Raw genomic sequence first — 24996 nt, forward strand, 5'->3', positions numbered from 1 at the left:
CCACCTGAAAACCAATATGGTCGAACAAAATCCTCAACCAACAAGCTCGTACTACAAAAACGAAATTTGGCGCAAATGTTCATTACCACTAGTAGGTGAGGAAAATAATAGTCCCCAGATATACCGTTTTTCAAATTTAAGAAATTATTTTTAACAGTGTAGTTTACTAAGGATTATATGAGACGTGGATCTGTAGTTTAAAATGAAAATTCGAACTACCGTCCTACGTTTAAATTTCAATTGTGAGAAATAAAAAATAGAGAATTGTTTCACTTTACACACGAATTTAGCTAAGGGTATCAAATGCTTACAAATCTACACGAGATGAGACTTGTGCAAAACATATTAAACGAAAAGATAAGTTTCTTTGTTGGTTAAGAATCTGCGAATTTTTAGCAAATTTCTTTGGATTACGATTCTGCGAATTAAATCAAGACGAGGAATTAATTTGGAGACGAGACTCTTACAAAACCTATTAAACGAACCGTTAAATTTCTTTATTTCTTAATTAATTATATGTGACGAACTAATTAATCGAATACCTGGAAAACGCAGAAATTTCAAACTTAAATCCTAAATTAACTATTCTTTATGTAAAAGGGCATAATCCTAGATCGATTAACTACGAACTAAAGACCTCAGCAATAGAAGTAAACGCACAGCATCTCCATCGCCATTATATCACATATCAACTTTCATAATAATAATATTGGAAGAATTGATGAAATTAGTATGCAGGGTGAAACAAAAGTATCCGAGAAAACTTATGAACAAAATGTTTTTTCCAACAAACGTATTTTGCGCTATGACCAAACTAAGGACCACCGCAATAGAAATAAACGCACAGCGTCTCCTTAGCGAAAACAGAAGACGTCCGTACGATTTCTTTCACAGGAAATTTCTTTCTTTCTTTCCAGATCCATCATTTTGAGTGAACTTTCTTCGTTCCTACAAGACAAATATCAGAATGGTACCTATCATATACAACTCAGATAAATAAAGAAGAATTAATATTGTTATAATTATTATTGAATATTGTTTACTTAGGAACACAATTAGAGTTATTTTAATATTATTTTATTGTTTTTATAGATGTTAGTATTAACATTATGCTTATGAAGGGGTTGACCAATAATTATCAATTGATTAGACATTGATGGCTAAGAGATTGATTATATTAGTAATTTATATGATATTAACAATTTATAGAACAAAAATAATATTTTTGTTTTGCTTTATATGGCAATTAATTTTGTTTAGTTGTTTGCAAGGATGAGTGAATATTTATAATATAGTTACCTTAATTGAAGGTGAATAATTAGGAATATAATAATTTAGATATTTATTTTTATAAGTAGATTGTAATAAGAAATTTATAGACTTCAGTTATTTAAGAAGGATGTGAGAGTTATTATTATTGATTTAACATGTAGAATTAAGGGGGATTATGGGCAGTAGATTTTGTAAGTTATTTATATTATAATTTTGAAAAATTAATAAAATAGATAAGATAAAAAGAGATTTAAATTGGAGTTGGAACTTAGGTATGCTTTGAGTTTATATGGCATGAGACCCTGTTTTGTTATGAACGTTCTTTTATACTTAATATAAAGGGCGAGTTTTTTGTGCATTTTAAAAGTTTATAGGTGTATTTAAAAAGGGCGAGGAAGAAAAAATATTATTTGTTGTTTATTATTTGAGGACTTTGGAGAATTGAACCAATATTTGTTTAGATTTGGAAACTCCACACCTAGTGGTTTTTATTTTTGCTTGGTTATGGGCGAGTTATTAGGTATATTGAATTTAGTAAATTAAAGAATTTGAATTATTTACATATTATTTATTTCTTGCCGGCATCAAAGAATATTGCCACAGGCGATTATTTACAACTTTAGGGGTAGAGGCAATAGTTGGTTTTGTAACTTTTTGATTTAGGAGCAAATGTTTTTTTTTATTAATTTGAAGTAGCCAATGGAGCGAGGAAAGATAATTTTAGATTGTTGATTTGTGACGAAGGGGGATTGAACCTTAGCGTATTTTTATTTAAGGGCTAGTTTGTATTTATAATACAATTGTAATTTAGCATGGAATTAATTTGGAATTAACGTTTCCGGGGAGCTTTTACAAAATTTAGGGGATTTTACAAAATTATAATAATTGAATAGGTATATAGAATTAAATATATTTAAAAATGCAAAGTTAGTCGTGCATTTTATGCATAGACGGTTTGCAGAGGAAAATTTAGTTGATAATTATTATGATCTATGCAGCAGACAAAACTACAAGATGCTGATATGGATTTTTTTGACGTTGATATGATATTAAAAATAATATTATAGAAAGTTTGTATGAATATTGTGAAAAACAAGAATAGTGTTTTAATTTTGATTGTTAATTTTGAGCTAAGGAAGAGAGTTAAGAAATTTTATTTTTGATATTTAGTTAATTTTTTATAGTCTTATTGATATTTTAGAGAATAGGTGTGAAGTTGGGATAATTGGAAGGTTGACGAATTGGAGGAAATGGATTTAATTATCAAATATGGTTTGAAAATGGGTAATTTGGTATTTTATTGGGCTTTGCAAGTTATTAGTGAATGAGCAGGATGGTCGTTTTTTGAAAGAGTGAAGAATTTTGTATAGAAGTATAATAGTTTTTTATTTATTTATTTTGTAGTGACCGAAAGATGTGCCAGGAATATTTTGTGCGCGTATATTTTTGAGTAGCGTTATATATAGGATATATTTATTAGAAGAACATTTATAGGTGTGAGAAGGAGATTTTTACTAATTAGGAAAGTATATTTTTATTTTATTTTTAAATATTTTTAAAACATTAAATTGCGTTTTGTGAAGGGTGAACTTATTTAGTAAGCAAACAGGCGTTTATGTGTTTTTTTTAATATTTGTTTACGTGTTTTAAGATTTTACTAATTGTTTAGAAGCATTTTTTCAGCGCAGTCTCATATACGACTTATATGCCGTAGTTAATAGTTATTTATGAAACAAAATATAAAAAGCGATATTAGTATTTAAATATAATAAAAATAATAATTACTTAATTAACTTTCATTAACAGTTAATTAACTTTAATTAATTACTTTAATTAACAAATTTTAATTATTAATATATTTTAATAAGTATTAATTATTATTAACGAAATTTAATAATTTATGAATAACTAGATATTGTTTTGTTTTTATTATTATTTTTTATTTTTTAGTTTTTTGCATGAACATAAAACAGTGGTGTGATGTATTTAAAAGTTACAGAGTTTATTTGTTTGTATGTTTTTGTCTTTTATAACAACCTTGCCTGAATTTATGATGATAACTTCGTCCATTTTTTTTGTTTTAGTTATACATAATTTATTGTGACATAAGTTTGTATAGTGGTTTAAGCTGGAGAGAATAAATGTTATGTGTTAGCTAAATTAGTAGCATAGTGGTAGAGTTATGCGTGTTAGAGTTTGTATTATTTTATTTTATTAAGCATAAGAATAGACTCCCTGTTTTTGGTTTTTAGGCGTGTGTGGTGTATGTGTTTTGCTTATATTGGCTTTATGCTTGCTTTTTTATTTTTTTTATTTTTTTGGAATGAGAAACCTATCCCAGTCGCAGGATTAGCAGAAGGAATAGGAATTTTGATTAGTTTACCTGTGATAAAACGTTTTCATTTATTACCTGATAGCATTGCAAAAATTTTAAAAATATTACCTTGTTTATGCTTTTGCGCACGGTGTAAACGAACAAAGAAAGAATTAATTGAACATGATTGAAAGTAAATGAACATAAATGAATATAAGCCTTTATTTATAGGATTAATTATTTACGATGTTATTTTAGATATTTATTTAATAAGAATATACCTGTATTTTTAGCATAGAAAATAAAGATAATAGGGGTTATTTGTAAGCTGAAAATGAGAATATATTTTATATAATTTAATTATATTTACAGCTTTGGCAATTAAATTTGTTGGTTTGTAAAGAGAAAAATAGCATTAATTTAGAGTTACTTTATTTTTGTTAAATATTATTTTGTATTCGAAATTTGAAATTAGTGATGGATTTTAGTAGATAAGTAAAATAAATTTAAATTTTTGATTTTTATGTTTTATGATTATACCAGTTAGGCTAAGAAAGACAGTGTAATAAATAACGAATGAGAATGATAAAATAAGGGAAGTGGGAGGAAACAGGAGAATTTTGAGAAAACACACGGTGTTGGTTTATTTTAATTATTAAGATGGGTTAATTATTAAGATTAAAAGCACTAATGAGGTTTTAGAAAATTAGGTTGATATAATAACACATGAGGAGGGAGAAGGCATTTACTAATATTTATTGATTTTGAAGGAGATATAAGGAGATTTAATTTTTAAATACTGGCCATTTTAGATATTGATGGAACAAATGTAGGTAGCAATATTATTTGTTTATGGGTATTTGTAATGAAGAGTAGGAAGCTTTATTTTTAGTTGCTGCATGAGTAAAGGGGATTTTTGGTTTGTGGAACCCAATTGATTGCATGACCAATTGCATGATTATTGATGACTTTCGTAAGGTACCAGCCTGACTTAACGTTTTTTTATTTATATTGTTTGGCAGGCTAGTTTATACTGGAGTGTTATTGATTTACTTTGCATGCTTGGACTAAGTGGATGAAAAAGGGTTGAAGGGTTTTGCTAATTGATTTATACATTATAGGAGCATGTTGTAAATGCACTAAGGCGGAATGAAGTATATGTGTTTTGGTAATAAATGGAATGTAGCATGAACATGTAACATGTAGTACTAGTATATAGCATTGCATAATAACATAATGTTTACTTTAGGGCATTGTTACTCTTTTGTGTAGTTATTTTTACAATATGTTTTACAAGGGTATATGTATAATGTATGTACGTATTGAATGTTTGTTTTATGTTGGAGATTGAGTAATTTAGATTAATGTGCATATAGAAATTATATTTAATTAGTTAATACATAGACATATTTAATGATATATATAATGATACTAATTTATAATTTCTATTGAGTGATAATATGGTATGCCTATATAATTTTGTAAACTATACGATATATTGTATTAACTTTAATAAGGATTTATTATGTAATTTGATGAAATGTTACAATGATACATTATGCCAGTGTGCAATTATATATATATGTGTATAGTAATAATTTGATAATAATAAAGGTGTGCAAAATATAAATATTAGTTTAAGAATATTATAATTTAATAAACAAGCTAAAGATTTATTGAATATTGAATTTAAACAATTAATAACCACAAGGCATTGAAAATTAGAAACAAACTGAGTAATTATTGAATATTGAAAATTATAGCATTTCAAAAATTATGGATTGAAAACTAAAACAAACAAGTATATAATAATTTAATAGACAATTTAAATATTTATTGAATACTGAATTTAAAACAATTTAAATAATTAGAATATTGAAAATTAAAAATAAATTTAAAAAATATTGAAAATTAAACAACCTAATAATTATTTCATGTAGTTAGATATAGATAAATGATTACATATATTTATATATTAAATTTTTAAAAGTATTTATTATTTTTATATAATATTTTTATTAATATTTATATAAAAGTAAGATTGGCACATAGCATAGATAAAAGATTGAAAGTTGAAGTTTTTGAAAATAAGTATGAGTATAGTTAAGCTGGCGAGGAGGGAAATTTTTATTTATGGGCTTGGCGTTTTAACTAATTTAAAGCGATTTGTGAAAATGCACTTGTAAGCAGAAGTGATTTTTTAGGTAAAGCTATTAAGAAAATTTTTGTTATAAAATTTAAGGTTTTGGAGCACACTTTTTTACTAATGGAATGAAGTGTTATAATGCAAATTTTTTAAGGCGTACAGAACATTGTTATAATTTAATTTAGTAAAGACAATAAAAGTGGATTTCTAAGAAAAGTTTTTATTTATAATTACACAACCGATGAATGTTATGAACAAGGAGGAGTATTTAAGGAGGGCAGTTATTTGCGATAAGGAAACCTGCCTAACTCCTAAAAGAAAGAGATTATATTTATTAACTTGCAAGGGCTTAAGCTCAATGAAATAGCAATGTTTTGAAGAAGATATGATTTTTTTTGGTTTTTGAAAAATTAATTAAGCTATAGTAAGGGATATTTGGCATTAATTTATATTGTTTTGCATAGAACATGTATTTAAAATGACTGTTTTTTGAATTGTTTATTTTTGTGTATTGAAAAGTTACTTTTTGTTTTTTTTTTTGGTGTACGGCTTTGTGTTGTTGATTATGTTTGTTATTTATTTTACCTTTAAGAACAGGTAAATAGTACAATTAATTGTTTGGATTTATACAGTATAATTTAGTTTTAATATATTTTTTAACTTTTTTAAAGGGTGTTTATATATTATGCAATGATTTATCGAAGCTGTATAATTGGTGCAGAGGGTTAGGTGGTTACAAGCCAACGCTAGAATGTTGAGATTGTTTTGATAACACATTTTGCATTTAAATTTGTTTGGTAAATTATAAGGCGAATTGTGACTTATTTATATGTGACTTATTTTTTTATTATTTAATTTTTTGTTAGATTTAACTGAAGGATATGATATAGCGCCTGTATGTGCGCCAAAATAGTTGGATTTTGGACAAAATTTTAATTTTTGATGGATTTGTTGAACAAATTTGGCTTTTTTAACAACAATAAATAATAACAGGTTGGAGAGTATTTTGAATGTTCGACCCAAAGATTATTTATAGGTTTTTAATTAAATAATTTTAGTTCACAGTAATAACATAGAACCAAATTATGATTTTCGGTATAATAAAATTCAGATTGAATAAGTTTTTTTGAATTTTGATTAGTTTTTTTAGGCCATGTAATAAACGTTTTTAATCGCGATTTCGCTATTGCATATTTTGGAAGCAGGGGAGGGCTATATAGATAAGTTTGTGTACTGTACAATTTAATGATAAACAAAGGATTTAATTGGATTTTTGGTGGAATAGGTTTGGGGCTTATTTGAAATTGCGCAGTGGTTGAATTAGAGTTTTTATAGGAATATTTTGAGTGTCGTGGCGTAGTATTAAGGGGCAATTTGGGTTGGCGTGCAATATAATTGCTAGTAAGAATTTTTTGGGACGTAAGTTACCTATTGTACTTTGACAGAATATGCACTTTACAAAATCAGGGGGTGAGAGAAATAAAAACCGTATTGTGTTAGAAAATCAGAATTTAGAAAAATATGAGGCCAATTGCTAAATGTTTTTTGTTTATTTATTCTTTTGCTGAGATTTAATTAAGTTTGTGTAAGGTATAACGAGCCGAAGGTGGGAAATATTGCTCTTTTAGCCATACTTACAGAAAGTTTAAGGTTTTGTGTGTGGTTTTTTCAAAGGTTTGAAAAAAGTAAGGTATTGTATAAGGAAGTTGTAGATGTATTTTTTAAATGAATCTCAATTTATGTATATTGATTATTTATTTTATTAGTTAGAATATATTGGGTTATTTACTTTTAATTATTATGAGAGGGGTTTATTTTTAAAACAAGCTATTTTTTATGTGTGCTCCCAGAGGGGTGGTTTTTAATTTTTGTTTTAGCCTTGACCTTGTGAAGTGTAAATTACTTATATAACGCTTTGCTTTGGTTTAGAGCATATTTTGCAGAGCTTGTGCATGTAAGCTACAATATTTGCGTGAGCGGGGGAGGCGTTTTAATTGAGGATATTTTAAAGTTTTTAAATTTTTAGTTGTAATATTAAATAGTTGTTTAAGTTTTTTAATTTTATTGCTATTGTTATAGTAAACTTTGCTGTTGGATAAAATTAAGGTGGACAGCATATTTTGTATTGTAGAAATAGCAATTTTATTAGATTGAGACCACTCGAGACCTTGAATGCGCGTAGTTTGAAAGTGAACCTGACGTTTTTTAGTTTTTAATAAAGATTTTAATAAATAAGGTGAGTTGATTAAGCAGTGAAATAAGAATGTGTTATTTGGGGTTGCGATTTTTAATTTACGCAAATAATACGATTTTTTAATAAAAAGCCTTGAGTATTTATTATGAAGATTGGCTGGGTAGGAGAATTTTGCAGTGGGAAGGAAGATGAACGCAAAGAAGCAAGTAAAGAGCGATTTTTTAAAGACTTTTTGAAATGCATTTGACAAGGACGGAGAAAAAGCATGAAAATGTTGATTTAAGATTACTTTTTTTATTTTGAGAACATTTTTTTGTTTTGTGAGTTTTTGTGCAGTTGTTGTTTAATTGTGTTGTGGGGGTATATTTTAACTTGATTAAGATATTTTGTTAGTGAGTCGAACACGCAACCATTTTTGATGTACCCTTTATAACATATTACACATTTTTTTCTTCCAGCCATATTTTTTTTATTTAAAAAAGTAGAATGTAGTTATAAGTATATTGCTTTTTACTTAACAGTGACAATTATTGCTGTAAGTTTTTATTTATTATTGTAATTTATATAATAATTTGATTATTTTTGATTTTTAGATTTTTAAAATACTTATACTTGTACTGACGTATACTTATGAAATTATTATTATTATTATTATTTTACTATTGCATGAACTTATACATGAACCAACAAGTAAGTGTTAGGATAGGGGAAGAACTGACGGAAGAAAGTGCAATTGGAATGGGAGTTCGACAAGGTGCTGCCTCTCGCAACACTATTTAATATCTATCTAGAAGAGATAGTGAAAAAGACTTTACATGATGATGATGGGAAAAAATGAGAAAGGGCTTTGAAGAATATGGGATGAAAGTAAATGTTAGAAAGACAAAAGCCATGGTCATTGGAACGAAGGGGTCTGTGTCAAATATAGAAGTAGGAGGGGAGAAAATAGAACAAGTGAATAGTTTTCGATATCTGGGTAGTATTTTTAGTAATAACATGAAGTTCGAACGTGAAATAAAAGCAAGGACAGAAATGGCGAAAGAAGCCTTTAGGAAGAAGAAAGGTCTGTTTTGTGGGACCTTGAAGAAAGAGTTGAGAAAAAGACTCATAAAATGCTTCGTGTGGAGTGTTGTACTTTATGGGGCGGAAACGTGAACATTACGTAAAGGTGATGAAAATCGACTAGAAGCCTTCGAAATGTGGGTGTGGAGAAGAATGGAAAGAATTAGTTGGGTCGAGCGAAAAACGAATGAGAGAGTGTTAGAAATGGTGGGTGAGAAAAGAACACTTTTAGATATTATTAGGAAGAGAAACTGGTTGGGACATTGCCTAAGAAGAGATTGTATCATGAGGGACGTTCTAGAGGCTATGGTGTCGGGAAAGAGAGAGTGGGGGCGAAGGAGACTAGAATTAATGGATGATATAAAAACAGAAAGATCATACGCGAAGACGAAGAAGTTAGCGGAGGACCGTGGAGCATTTAAGCTTCTCAGCTGCGGCAAGTGGCCTGCCAATAAAGGCAGAATACCTATGATGATGACTATTGCAATATTTTGCAATATTAGGTTTTGCATGAAGGATGCGAGGCACTTTATATTTATTGGTTACATTTTGAGGTTTAGGGAGAGTTTTCGGGGGTCGAAGGAGTTTTTTTAATTTTTTATAATAGAAGACAGATGCAATTGAAAGAGAATTTAATATAATATTAATGATTATTTTTATGATTAATGTTATGATATATTTTAAACTTTTATTATGCGTTTTATTATAAATTATTATTTTTTTGAATTGTTTGATACTTTGTAATTTGTTATGAGGGTTGGAACTTTATTTGGTTTATTTTTTAACCAAGATGATAGAATTATATGTGACACTTTGGCCATTAATGTTTGCAGTGAAAGACACGGAAATTTTGAAGTTAGTGTCGTATTTTTGAACATTAGTTTACAATCGCAGCCTAGGAGTACAAATAGAGAGCCTACCTTAGGGGTGGAATGCAACGGGATATTTACTGCTGCACATGAAATAGTAAAATTTTGTTTTTCAGCTATCAATAGAGATATTGTAGTAAAGTTAATGTATGAAATTGACATATCTTTGGAATAATTAAAGCAGTTTTATTTACAATATTGATTAATATTTTTTGTTTTTTATTTAATTGAGCTTTAATACATTTTATATACTGTAACATATGGATAGGTGGAGTGGTTATAATTGGCCAATGGATAATTATATATAGAAGCGGGTTTTGATTGTGTTATTTTTAGTGTTTTTTGTTGTAACCGATATTGATTGTTTTTTATTACATAAGATAATTCAGTTACCTTTATTAATTGCGGATGAACTATTTGTCGCTGACAGCCAATTGATAATTTCTTAAATTTAGTTTTTGATTTTATTTGCCGATTGGATAATTGAAAAAAACAGGGCATATTCGAATATTAAAATATTTTTTTATAAATATATTTTAAATTGTTATTAGTCAACAGCAGTCGCTTAGTATGTAGTTTAGTAATTGTAAGAAAGAATTATTTCGTTGTATAAATATTTTATAGTGCTGCATGACATATTATTATTTGAAATTAATATATAGCGACAATTGCTTGTATATACTTTGTATAGATGTATTTTACACTTTGCAACTTGGCGTCCCGATAGTTTGAATTATGATGCTTTTAGTTTCTACGTTGTTGGTTGTCCGAATTAATTATTTAGACCTTGAGGTCCCTTTTTATTATTTTTTGAGTTACACACCTAAGCCTTATATTAGTATTATATTTTATTTGTTAGATTTACAAATATGGAAATTTGTTGCTTTTTGCATTTTGATTGGCTATTAGCAAGGAACCGCACCCAAATTATATGGCGTGATTTAGCACACATGTGGATGGCGTGACTGTTACCGCCGGAAGATTTTAATAACAGGATTTTTAGATTTATTTACATTTATTTATGATTTGTCCAGAGATTTTTAACTATTAACCAAAATCTTTGCAAATGCGGGGTTACGTTGAGAAAATCGTGTTAGTTATCCTGTTAGTAACCAAGCATAACCTTCAACAATTAGACATCCTACGAATTTTTGCGCAATAAAGCGACCACAGTCACCTTCCAGGTTTTGCGTATTTTTTTTGTTACTAGCTTGTGATAAGTTAAAAAAGAAAATTGTCTTGTAAATCGCACATTAATTTAAAATAGCTTTTTTAATTTTTTCAATAAAGAGCAATGTAATTATATTTTTGAATCCAGAGTCACAGTATGCGTCGTACAATATATGCAGCGAGTAGAAAAAAATTAAGACGGTTTTTCTACGCTATTTTTGGCCATTTTGCTCTCGCAGTTTGCAATATTAATTCTTTTAAGTAGTAGAAAATGGATCGATCTGGAACAACCTGGAACAGTATAGAACAACTCAGGAGCCCCTGGAAAATTGAACACCTTACACCGTGAACCCACGGTCTTTTACGACCTCCATTTTAGGGTTGTATTTGTTCCCTTTTATGAGCACGTTTTAGCGGGTGTACCCGTTCTCTTTTATGAGCACCTTTTAGGGGTGAACTCGTTCCCTTTTATGAGCATATTTCCCAACCCCTACGAACACATAGCACAGCTAATAAAAGAGTATGGCTTATTTTACGACCAGCATTTTAAGGTTGAATTTATTCTCTTTTATGAGCACTTTTTAGGGGGTGTACTCGTTCCCTTTTATGAGCATATTTACCAACCCTTATTTTAACATAGCAGAACTAGTAAAAGAGTATGAGTTATTTTTCAACCCTTAATTGAGCATAGCGCATCAGACAGAGATTAAAAGGGATGTATTCGTTTCCAACCCTTATTTTAACATAGCAGAAATAGCGTAAGACTATGTAACATAATAGAGCTAATACATGAGTTTTTTCAACCCTTATTTTACCATAACAGAGACTATGAACGCATAGCATAAAGCAAGGGTGAACTCGTTCCCTTTTATGAGCATATTTTAAAACCCCTATTTTAACAGAGAATGAATACCTATGTAACATAGCAAAGGGGGTGTACTCGTTCTCTTTTATGAGCACTTTTCAACCCCTATTTTAACATAGTAAAACTAGTAAAAGAGTATGGCATACTTTCCAACCCTTATTTTAACACACAGCAGAGCAGAGAATACATAGCGAAGATTAAACATAGTTCATTTTAGGGGTGAATTTATTCCCTTTTATGAGCACTTTTTCCAACCCCTATTTGAACTTAGCAGAGAATACATAAAACTACTTACCCCTATTTTAACTAAGACAATAATGAGGGTGTACTCGTTTGTATTCGTTTCCAACCCTTAATTGAACATAGCGCATCAGACAGAGGCTACGAAACATAGTGAAGATTAAAGGGAGAACTCGTTTCCTTTTATGAGCATATTTCCAACCATTATTTTAATTACGAACACACAGCAGAACGGGAGCTCATCTTTCAACTCTTATTTTAGCATAGCAGATAGCCACCCCTCTTTGAACATGGCAGAACATAGCAAATTCGTTCCACCCCTATTTAAACATAACAGAAATAGCAGGGGGTGTATTCGTTCCAACCCTCTATAGCAAAGATTCTTTTAAGGAGTGAACTTGTTCTAACCTCCATTTGAACATAGCAGAGATTATTTTTTTACGGGGGTAGCAACCCCCAACCCTCCTCCTTTCTCATCCAGGGCTTGGAACCGGCAATGGCGGAGTTTAAAAAAATAACATCGTCATACTCTCATAAATGAATAAAGCATAATATCATTAGCATCAATAGTGGTAAGTGAGAATTTGTTTAAGAAATCGTGCAGTGAATAACCAGATGCACGACATGCTGGATATAAAAAACAGTAATGTCCACAAAATTGAGATAAATCACCTTTAATACGTCTATTATTCCATGTATAATACAGACAATTTCGTTTTAAAAACCTTATATGATGTTGTATATAGGGAGGTATACCATAGCTATCGAAATACTCTCCCACACACATATTAGATATATAAACAGCAACCCAATGTTCACCAGGCATCACTAGAATCAGTATTTATAATTATGGCGGCTGGAAATGTATGAATAAACAAAGGTAACTCATCAGCATCATATACACCAATAAAATGATCTCTAGGCAAATTTTGTTGTAATGCTTCCTAAAGTTCAATTGAATTTAACATTTTTTAATTAATATATATTTTTCTCTGGAAATCAATTTCTAATTATGAAGAGAATTCAACATAAATAATGGCTGTTACAGGAGATGGCAGAGCTTCTTTAAAATGAACCTCTAAACGTACACTTCCTTGCCGTTGTGGACTAGTATGAAATGCAGCACTTGCGCTTGAATCCGGAGTTAAATCAAACACCAGTAGAGTATAACCATTAGGATATTCAGCAAGTGAAATATCATTACCTTGATTAGAATAACAAATACCTGAACCTGTAAATAACGTAGAATATGCTTGTATATATAGCTTATTATCAAAATCCGGTTGTAATGGTTTGGATGGGACAGGCGTTCCATCAACATATGGTGTAAAAAACGACATACTAAAATGTTGAAAATTGAATGGATTTGTTTGATAAGTACCATTGAAAGCAGCATTAGTAACAAAACCAATAATAATACGTTTAGGCACTATGCCTGAAAACAGATCTGCAAGTGTACTATCCATAATTCCTTGTGACAGAGTTTCTGTTTTCACCTGCACTTTTGTTATAGGATATTTTATTCTTAATTTAGGATTTTGTAATACTTTATTTTGTGCTATTTTAATGGCTGGTGATACATCAACATTTGCACAAGCAATGTTGCATCTGTAATTACAACTTTTCCATCAGCATCTGTCACTCCCATTAGACAAAATGCAGGTTTAGCTGAAATTAGTTTAATACGCAGTTGTACACCATTCAGTAAAAATTTTTCCTGATTAAATATATCAGCATGAATATAACCCAATAATTCAAATGACTGACTTAAAGTAGTGAGAAGAAAACGTTGTTTAAATCCTACATTACTATCGGCCACACTGTCCATATGCCCTGCAGTATCTTTAAACCACATTGATGCTTGAAGATGCGTTGATTTAGCATTAGTATTATAATTTAGTAGTTTTTCAATATACGATCGATATGGATATGTATGTGAAGAGTAGGAAATAAGTTTATTATTTAAATATAATTGCACTTCACTGAACATTGCATTGAGAAAATCATTTACAGGGCCGATTTTCTTATCGGCAGAAGTTAAATTAGAACCATCTGATTTAGTAATTTTACCTTTAATATAAAACATTGCGTGCGGTAAGTCTATATAGTCATCCCCATGACCGGGGACAACAAATTCTATTGGTGCATTATCAGATATTGAAGCCACAGGCTTGTATGGAACTGTTTTATTACCTATAATACTGGTTTGAGTGGGTAAACCAGCAAATAAGTCTAATTCTGATTTCATTCACTCACACTGCATTTTTCTTACTATTAATATTCACACATGGTAAAACTTACAATACTGTATTACGTCTACGAAAATGTAATTTTACACATACACTGCCATATTGAAAAGGAAGTGGATTACCTGTACTATCTCTTAAATCAATAATAATTTGATCAAATTGTTTACGTTGCACAGGCACATAATGAGGATTGTCAAAAATATGTACATTATTAATACCATGCTCTGTAATATTTGTATTTATAATACGTAACAATGGAGCTATGGTGTCACCTACCATTTGTGGTTTTACAAATTTACTGTAAATATACATAAGTGTAGGTTGCGATTTATGTAAATCAGGTGGATAACGAGCATGATGAACAACTGCTATATCTTCCTGCTGTATATGATCAAATCCTAGTATTCTGGCTAGTTCAGGAGATAGGCGTACTTGTATATGCTTCTCTTGATCTTTTATTACTCTATTAACCTCAATTCGTTTCACTGATGCTTTGACTTTTAATTGTAAATTTAATATATCACTTATATGATTAATTTGAGATAGAATATCATCAACATGATAATAGTGGCTTGGTAAGATTTGAGTTATGTTCCAGTTTTTTGTATTCATGATACGGTAATAAATGTTATTTGTATATTTGGAAACATTCTGAAATGAACTTGTATAATATACTTCAACAACAGCGGTTTCCTACACTCCCTTCTCCAGTACAATAGGATGATATAATTTAGTTGTATAACAAGCAAGAGTATTTTGAGGAAAATATTCCATAGAACTAATGCTAGGAAGTGTGAGAGGAAGTGGATCACTTTGCTCCATAATCAATCAAAAATATCTTTGGATCTTTTTATCCGTTTCACACCACCACCACTAAAATGAACTTTCTTTCTTTTTCTTCCAGATCCTTCCAATACCTGATCTAATTTATTTTGAGCTTTGTTTTTTAAATTTGTTTTAGCTTCTTGCCATCGATCATGCAAAGACTCTTCAATAGGTCTATTATTATCTAGTACACCTCCTGCTACATTAATTCCTGTACGTATCAACTCTTTACTACAGTTTTTGCACCTTGTTTTAATAAAGGAAATACAGTACGGAATAAACCTCCTAGAAAACTACCAGTGCCATAACCTTCTTGATATGCTGTACCTTTATACACGTTATAACCACCTCCTGCTTGATTAGTGTAGTATTTAAAGTACGGATCATTCATCTTTCTTTCTATATACTCAAAAATATCAATAGATTACAATAGAATATTAGTATTATTGCTTATAAGTACATCATTTGCGTTTACGGGGTGGAGAACCATCCTCTTCCTCCTCTTCGTCCTCTGTGAGTTTTCTAATATAATCTATTCGTTGAGGATTACCAAGGTACTCTAAGGGTATATTGGCTTTTGCTAATAATGTAGCAAAAGGTTTCCAACCGGCAACTGAAATATTTTTCTTACGACATCTAACGAAATCGGATATCAAATCCACTATATTTTCACCTGGAATTAATTTATTATTAATATTCACATTTCCATTATCGTCCCATTGAATATTTTGATTTTGTTTCAATTTACGTAATAAAGGTCTTGCTTTACGTTTACAAATTTCAGGGAGAGTAGATATTATTTCATCATCCTCCTCCTCTTCTTCTTCTTCCTCCTCCTCTTTATCAATAGTAGTAGTAGTAGTAGTAGTAGTTGCTGTTGTAACTGCTGCCGGTTTTTGAATTGTATTTAAATATTTTTGTAAGACTTCTCTATATCTTATCCATTTTTCTTCTGCATTTAAACTTTTATTATTTAAAATTTCTTTCATCTCATCATCAAGATTCGATATCGTTTGATAATGATGTAATTTTTCTGGTGAGATTAAAATAAGTTTTTGTGCGTTTTGCATAATTATTTAATTAAACTAGATAGTATACCTCCTAAAATAGGTGCAAGCAATGCAGTAAGAAAACCACCTTTTTGTATAATTATTCGGTTTTTTTTGTTTTAATGACGGACCTTTTTTCACCAAATATCTCAGTTCTTTTTTATAATTTTAGCTTATTTATCTCTGTTTTATTTAATGGAACATTTCCCTGTAATACATTATAGGAACATTCGCAAATAGAGCGAATTAAATCAGGATCTGCATTTTGTAAAATTGCCTTACGTGCTTACGGTTTTGATTTTGCTAAAAGTTTTAACAAATGTGCATTTTCCTTACTAATCATTTTTTACGGCTATTAAAGCACAAATAGTTGTTAGAATATAAACCATATTGCAATTATTTTTTACAGGCACATAAACATAATTAAAAGAATCTGTTGGAAAGATATTTGTTCGAACTCTCTGCTCATCAGGAGTATTTTGTTTTAGATCAAAAAGTAAATAACCATGTGCAGTTCGAGTTGCATCTTGATATGCTTCTTGAATAAATTTTGTATTACCTGGATACAATTGTCGTGCGAGATAATTAATTTGAGCTTGGTCTCTAGGATTTTTAAAACAAACAATATAATGACAATTTAACGAAATATCCCGCATTCCTTTTTGTTGATGAAAAATATTCTGTGTTATAAATATTACACTTATATTTCTATGATGGCTACCCTTAGTAAAAATATCTACAATCCGATGGTCACACTCACGCATTAAATCATCAATAATGACAAGATGTGGACCCTCGTGTGCTTGAAATTCATTATTTTGAGGTAAACCTTCTTTAAACGCACAGTTTGAAAGAGTATCATCCAATGGTTGCCATTCACCATAACACCATACAATATTTTTAAATAACTTACTATAATGGTCAAGAAATGTTTTAACAAAATATGATTTTCCACAGCCTGTAGGACCTGCTACCATACATGTAAAAGGAATTTTCCATTCCATATTTTTTCTCTCTATTACAGATATATTATATTTATTTTAACTAGCATTTTTAAATATTTTGCTTTCTTTTCTCCTTTACATAAAAAACAGCGTTGTGGAGGAACAACTTTGATTTAATAGACGTCGTGATGATGATGATGATGATTTGCTAGAATTTAAAATATAAAATTCACTTTTTGAAATACTTGTGACGACATGCTTCATCTATAAATTCTTGACTTTTCTTTTTTACAATATAGTATGCTTTAAATCAATCCAAGAATTTTCACTTTTTGGCAGACCTAACCATTTCACATAGGCCTTATTATTTTTCTTTCGCAAAACTTTTTCAATTAAATATGTTTTTGGAAATTTCGTTAATTGTAATTCGTGTCCGTATAATCTTCCTTCAATAGGTTTATTATTTGAGTCTACCAAGTGATATGTTGGAGGATTAGTGAAGAAAACTTTAGCAATTCCAAAACTTTCTGTACTACAATTGCGTGTAAAACCTCTATCAAAACCAGGACGCTTAAATTTAATAATTCTCACATATTCACCTACCTTAAATTTACTTTTTCTTTTTATCACAAAACTTTTTGCAATAGATGTTTGTCAATAGGTGTTTTTCATTTTCTTTTTTAATAGCGTCAATAGGTTTCATTTTAATAGTGGAATGAATAGTATTATTATTTTTATGTAGTAATTCCGGCAGAATGCCAATCCATTTATAATTTCCCTGCAGTGTAAATTGTCTCCACATTAAATTACGTAATGATCTATTAAATCTTTCAATAATACTTGCTTTCACATCACTGTACGTGGAATAATGTTTAATGTTATTTTGGTTCATCGCCTTCTGAAACTCTGAATTATAAAATTCTCGACCTCTGTCAGTTTGTAAAAATTTGGGGCTTTTGTTTGCTTTTCTCAGTACTGTTATAAATGCTTGTGTAATTTCTTTCCCAGTTTTATTTTTCAGAGGAATAGCCCAAGCATATTTAGAGACTGTATCTATCACAGTTAATAAATATTTGAAATTTCGATTAATCTTCGGTAGACCTTTCAATTTTCCACTATTCATTTCAACTAAATCAGCTTGCCATAAATCATGAATTCCTTTCGTTATAACGGGTATTCGAGGATAGTTTCGTCTTGCACCTTTATGTAATTCTGCAACTATTTGTTCTCGAACTGATTGTGGCATATTTTTTGTTTATCAATACTAATATGTACAAAAACTAAATTATATTTACAATATACAAATCTCACATGTTAAATCTTTATTATGATACCCCCAAGGAACAGTATGTATATTACAATTTAAAATTTTTCTCTTGTCATCATACGGATCGAACGCTAATTTTGTTACCTGATTTGTTGTTATATTGTGATATTTTCTTTTAATTTCAAATTGTGTTTTATGAATCGTTTCATTTGAAATAGACATGATTTATAATCGTCAAACGTAATTTGTTCTTTAACTACATTTTTCTTGATCTCTTTACATTTTTTGAATTTTTTATTTTCATCAGTTTTTATTGCATAATTTTTTGCTCGTAAACCAACATATTCAATGATAGGAACTCCACTTATCTCATCTTTCATTTTACCCAAAACGTGTTAATTTTTTGTGTTATATAAAGCATGATTTTCTGCATAATAAGAAGTATCAAAATATTCATTCATGTCTTTTATATCTTTATAAATGTCGTCGGTTTTAATGTAGTAAATGAAAGAGTCAGTATCCATGTAAGTAATACTAATCTTATCTCCATATCGAGGTTTCATTATATTGTAATGGAATTCATACATTGGTAATTTTGATAGTTCTAAAACTGTAGCTCCTACATAAATCGTAGCTCCTTATCTAAACTGTAGCTCCTTATTTAGAGTTACAGATTTTTTTAACATATGGAATAATGCAAAATTATCTCCTAATTTTACCCAATTTTGAAACTGATCTTGCGCTACTAATTTTTTATACTTTTTTCATTGTTAATTAATTTTATATCAATGCGTTTTCGTACATTCTCCATTGTCTTTCCGTATACAGAATTATTTAATAACTTATAGAAATCTTTTTCAAATTCAATTGTGGCATTTGCACGACGTTGAGTATTTTCTTGTATATAAGACGCAAGCCATATAGATTGACGAAACCATAATATTTTATGTACTTTTACCAATATTAAACCTTGTTTTAGACAAAATTGTAATACTCTATAATGCAAGATATAATTCGATTTCGATTTAAGTGTTACTAGTAATTTTGGGTACTTACCATTCGGTGGAACTTCATTAGTAGGAGCACACGGAAAATCAGAATGGTATTCGTGTAAATAATTTGGATACTCTAAGTCCACTTCTAGAAAAAAACCCATTCACTATCAGTGGGCCAATTGAAAATTTTATTCTTGTCTTGCCAATTGTCAATTTTATCCCCCACCGAAAACCACCATATGGTAAATAGTCAATCATTGATAGTCCGTACAGATTATTCATGTCAATATACAGTAAATAAGATTTTTCTTTTTCCGCATCAAAATCATGTACGTAAGGATTATTAGCTTTGGCATACCTTAATACAGCGTGTGTAATGCCTCCGCGAATCGATTTTTCTACAAACATATACATATTGATATCTGATAAAAGTTCAAGTTCAATTTTTTTTATATAACATGCCTTGCCATGCCAAACCAGGTGCAGTAAAACAATTAATTGGATCAATACAAAAAGCATTTAAACACGTCTTTCGAAAATTTTCCAACACATCTGCTGTGAGAAGTACATCACATTTTAAATATAAATCATGGTAGTCCTCTAAATTTTGACACTTAAACACACGCCAAATAAGTTTTGCATATTGATAGTCGGTCTCGGAAATTTGTGTTCCATTCAATTTGCTATTAAATGCCTCTCGTTCAGGAAATTCAGTTTCTTTAAATGTATCTAAATTTGTTATGTAATCATAATAATAAATTCCCTTACGGAGAATTAAAGGAAACTTATCATCGGAAAAATGTTGCTTTGTATATACGAATTGCTCAGGTTTTAATTTTGACACCAAATTTTCGAGACTGTACAGAAGAAATTTAATTAAGTCTACAAAACGTAACTCGATATGTCTACCATTAAAATTAAAATGTTTAGAGAATGTGATGTATTTCTCAGTGCTTTCAGCAATTACAGATATATTGCCAGGTGTGCAACCTAGTTCTTTCACAAATAAATGTGCATCATAGGCCGATAAATTATGGAAGAATACAGGGATAAAATTACTCTGACGTTTAATTTGCAAATTGCAATTATTGCACACCGTGGCAATATATTCACCAGTTAAATGGTTTTGATGTCTAACTATTCTATTGTTACTCATATATTTACTATCACAAACAGAGCATTCAGTGGATAGATTATACTCCTTTAACTGAGAACTATTTAATTGTATTATTGGTTTTTGTTGATCTAATATGTTTATTATTTTTCTTAATTTATTCTCCATAGCAGACATAAACTTATTCGATACATTTTCCCCTTGATAAATAACTAAATCTGATTTCATATATTTGTTACTCCAACAAACAATATAACCAAAACTGCATGGTATATGTTCCTGAATTTGTATTGTACTAGATCCAATTTTTTTATTTATAGTTTTTAATAAACTTTTGAAATCTGCAACTATTATCACATCATTCTGTAATAACAATTTCAGATTTCGAAATTTTAAAACCTCTCCTTGTTTCGGCATGTTAATTTTGGTTGGAGTGTGTTCTTTACATAATTTCTCATGTTCATCTAATTTTGATTTGTTATAAAAAGATATTAAACATCGTCTACAAATAAATGTTTGATGAGTATCTAATTGATGTCTAACTAAACCATTTAAATTTGTAATTAAACAATAATGAGAATTTAAATATAATAAATCTATATGTTTAAATACACCTCTGTTTTCGTTTATACGTAACGGAAAAATTGTGTCATTCTCATAATTAATGCCATATATATATTAATAGAAATTTGTTCCTTAGTAAATACGGAATTATACATATGTTCAAATTTGCTTATGTGTTCTACTTCAACAGGGAATTTTATATTCGTTTTTTCAAATAACGGTAATAAAGTATTAATATATTGTATGTAATTATTCACACGATGTGGATTATCTTTTACTGGATATAATGCAGCTAGAATGCAGTACATAAAACATCTATTATCGTCATTTTCAATATTTATAACACATTTTGTGGATAAAATCCATTGAGGCAATTTTACCTAAGTTTTCTCTTTATGACTTTTCAATAACGCATTGAGATTTTTATAAGACAATAATGACTATTGAAATTTTCTTCACAATACTGTAAATTTATACGTTTATCTACAGCTGTGTTTTCGCTTATACGAAACGGAAAAATAGTTTCATTATCATAATTAATGCCATACATATTAATAGAAATGTAATCCTTAGTAAATACGGAATTATACATATGTTCAAATTTGCTTATGTGTTCCACTTCAACAGGGAATTTTATATTCGTTTTTTTCAAATAACGGTAATAAAGTATTAATATATTGTATGTAATTATTCACACGATGTGGATTATCTTTTACTGGATATAATGCAGCTAGAATGCAGTACATAAAACACCTATTTTCGTTATTTTGAATATTTAAAACACAATTCTTTTTAGATAAAATCCATTGAGGCAATTTTATATAAGATGAAGCTGACAGGGGATCATATTTACTGATTTTAATTTCTAAGTGATGGTTTGGTTCAGGACATAAAGACCACCCTGATTTCTTAATTGCTCTGTTTTCTTGGTCAACTAAATTTTTTTAAATAGTTTTTCAATTATAGAATTCACATCTGTACTCGGTAAAATAATTTCGTTACCACTATTTACAAAGAATCTACATGTTTCTAAATCTACTGGTTTTACAAAAGTTGTAGCCAAAGAAAAATTTACTTTAAAAGATGTATTAGTTTGTTCCTGTTTTAATATATCTAAACAGTCTTTTCTTTTATTATTTGAAAAACATCCACTATCCTCATTTAAAACAGTATCACATTTTAAAATGATTTTCTTTAAATTATTGTTAAATAGAGTATCAGTTGGTGAATTGATAGTATTTGGTTTAACCTTTTTCGTTGCCATTTTTTAAAAAAAATAACGCAATGTTACTATAATAATTCAAAACTGAGTTTTTATAATATATTATTGTTATAAGATGTCTTACCTAAAAACAAAACCACACTAATAAAACCACACAAAAAAACCAGAACTTTACACCTGAAACACCAACAAGGAACTGATTAAAAAAGAACTTATCGATCAGTCTTTTATACCTGTGTGATTGCATTACGTAATATTGCGCAATAAAGATGATATCGTCAAGTCACGGTCGGGGATTCCCCCCTTTTTAAATCCTATCGTTGAATGACAAGTTATACCGCGAGCGATCAACATATACCTGTGTGATTGCATTACGTAATATTGCGCAATAAAGATGATATCATCAAGTCACGGTCGGGGATTCCCCTTTTTTTAAATCCTATCGTTGAATGACAAGTTATACTATTAAATCCGTATTGTCTGTTAAAGAGAAAACTATCTCAATGTTTTTAAAATCCGGGTGAATGACGTAATGAGAATTATCCACATATGGCGGAAGTTATTATGTAACTGATAACAAAACACGAAAGTTTACATTCCTTTGCAATCTTTAAATAATCTCTGCTATGTTCAAATATAGGACAGAACAAGCTCACTCCTTAAATGACTACATTTGCTATAGATGGTTAGAACGAGTACACCCCCTAAAATATGTTCATAAAAGGGAACGAGTTCACCCTTAAAAATGGACTATGCTCAAATAGGGGTGGAACGAATTTTGCTATGTTCTGCCATGTTCAAATATGGGTGAGCCGCTCTGCTGTGTGTAGCTCTGCTATGTGTTCATAGTCTCTGTTATGGTAAAATAGGGGTTGAAAAAATGGTCATAAAAGGGAATGAATACACCCGTGCTATGTTTCGTAGTCTCTGTCTGATGCGCTATGTTATCATACTCTTTTACTAGTTCTGTTATGTTACGTAGTCTGATGTTCTGCTATGTGTTCGTAGGGGTTGGAAAATATGCTCATACAAGAGAACGAATACACCCCTAAAATGTACTCATAAAAGATTATCTGTTCTGCTATGTGTTCGTGTATTCTCTGCTAAGTTCGAATAGGGGTTGGAAAAGTGATCATAAAAGGGAACGAGTTCACCCCTAAAAGGTGCTCATAAAAGAGAACGAGTAAACCCCCTAAAAAGTGCTCATAAAAGGGAACAAATACACCCCTGAAATGGAGGTCGTAAAAGACCGTGGGTCGACGGTTCAAGGAGCTCGATTTCCCAGGGGCTCCTGAGTTGTTCTATACTGTTCCAGGTTGTTCCAGATCGATCCATTTTCTAGTACTCTTTTAATGTGCACTAACTACTCGCAAAAAATGGCTCCGAGGTTCACTTAACAAAAGCTGCCTTCTCCTCGTAAGTTCGACAGCGGTCATTACGATTAGTGCATGAAATGTTTTGATGTTCTGTGAGGATGGGAGTTGAGTGGGACTTCGTATTCATCTACACAAAACTTATACTTTCCTTTACATTTCCCATTCTTTTCTCTACTATCTTTTTTACTTTCTTTACTCTTTTAATTTTTTTTTACATGAAACACTTTCCCTTTTTATCGTTTTCCCCGTCCGTCTAGGCCTTCAGCCCTCTTTCACTGTCTGAACTTCCGGATTTTGACAATTTACTGCTTCTGCTCTTATTCCCTACTGTGTCCTGTTTTATCATCATTTTTCCCGCTGAATATCAAATCCTTCTTGTGAGGTACATAAAAACAGATTTTTTAATGGTAGCACATAGTACTTTATAGCTGGTGCACTTTCCGATTTAACCTATAATGGTTTACGAGAAGAAGAATAAAATTTAAGCTCCGGTCTTACGATCAAAGGAGTATTAAGTTCGAAACTATTATTTAAGTTCCTTAGTATCAGCGAAAACAATTATATAAAATTTTGTGTATTTTATTGAAATCTGTATGTTTGACATCTGTAGTATGTATGTTGTTGAAAGTATGAAATTTCTTTTGTGAACGTTCTTGTAGTGCATGAATTTACATTGGTAGGATAATATAACAATCGAGTCTCAGTAACAGCTGGAATTTTGTAATAAAGGTTGGCCCATAATGGCTGGTGAAACATATGTTAAGTTGGAATTTATGTGCAAAGAAGAAAACGATAATAGCTTGTTTCAGGACGATCCCCTCGAAGGGAAAGGGGGGATATACGGAGCGGTGACAGACAATAAAGAATTCACATCAACGGAAGGAATTCAAAAAGCGAAGGATGGTACAATTACTTCTTCCGATACGGAAGTGAATATTCATATGGTGAAATCAGAACCAGAAGCTATGTTTCCTTCCGATGTGAAATTAAACGTTGATATGATGAAATCAGAACGTGAAGCTATGATTTCTTCCGATGAGAAATTGAACTTGGATATGGTGAAATCAGAACCTGCAGTTAAAGTAGACTTTACAAGTGAAAATAATTTAAATACGCTAGGTAACGTAGCAGATGAAGATATATTGGCATCGTCCTCTACGGACTACCGTCAATTAACATTAAACACTTTAAATTCAGTTGGATCAGAAAGGTAATTTCAAAGGAGTATGTTTAGTACAAAGGGTCCGGAAACACGTAAA

The 24996-nt window shown here is 30.0% G+C and overlaps 1 protein-coding gene across 4 annotated transcripts in view; it reads left to right on the plus strand.

The window, feature by feature from the left end:
* Positions 1-24179: 24179 nt before the first annotated feature.
* LOC145684395 (uncharacterized) overlaps positions 24180-24996 on the plus strand; it is a 42851-nt gene continuing 42034 nt past the window's right edge. For 3 of the 4 annotated variants that reach the window (XM_081756678.1, XM_081756676.1, XM_081756677.1), the window contains exon 1: positions 24180-24947. In XM_081756678.1, coding sequence (XP_081612804.1) covers positions 24478-24947 — 470 coding nt within the window. In that variant the 5' untranslated portion in view covers positions 24180-24477. The remainder of the gene's footprint in view (positions 24948-24996) is intronic. The other variant, XM_081756675.1, reaches the window with a different exon arrangement.

Source organism: Thermobia domestica, chromosome 4 (genome assembly GCF_964235325.1).
Source record: "Thermobia domestica chromosome 4, izTheDome1.hap1.1, whole genome shotgun sequence".
NCBI lineage: Eukaryota > Metazoa > Arthropoda > Insecta > Zygentoma > Lepismatidae > Thermobia > Thermobia domestica.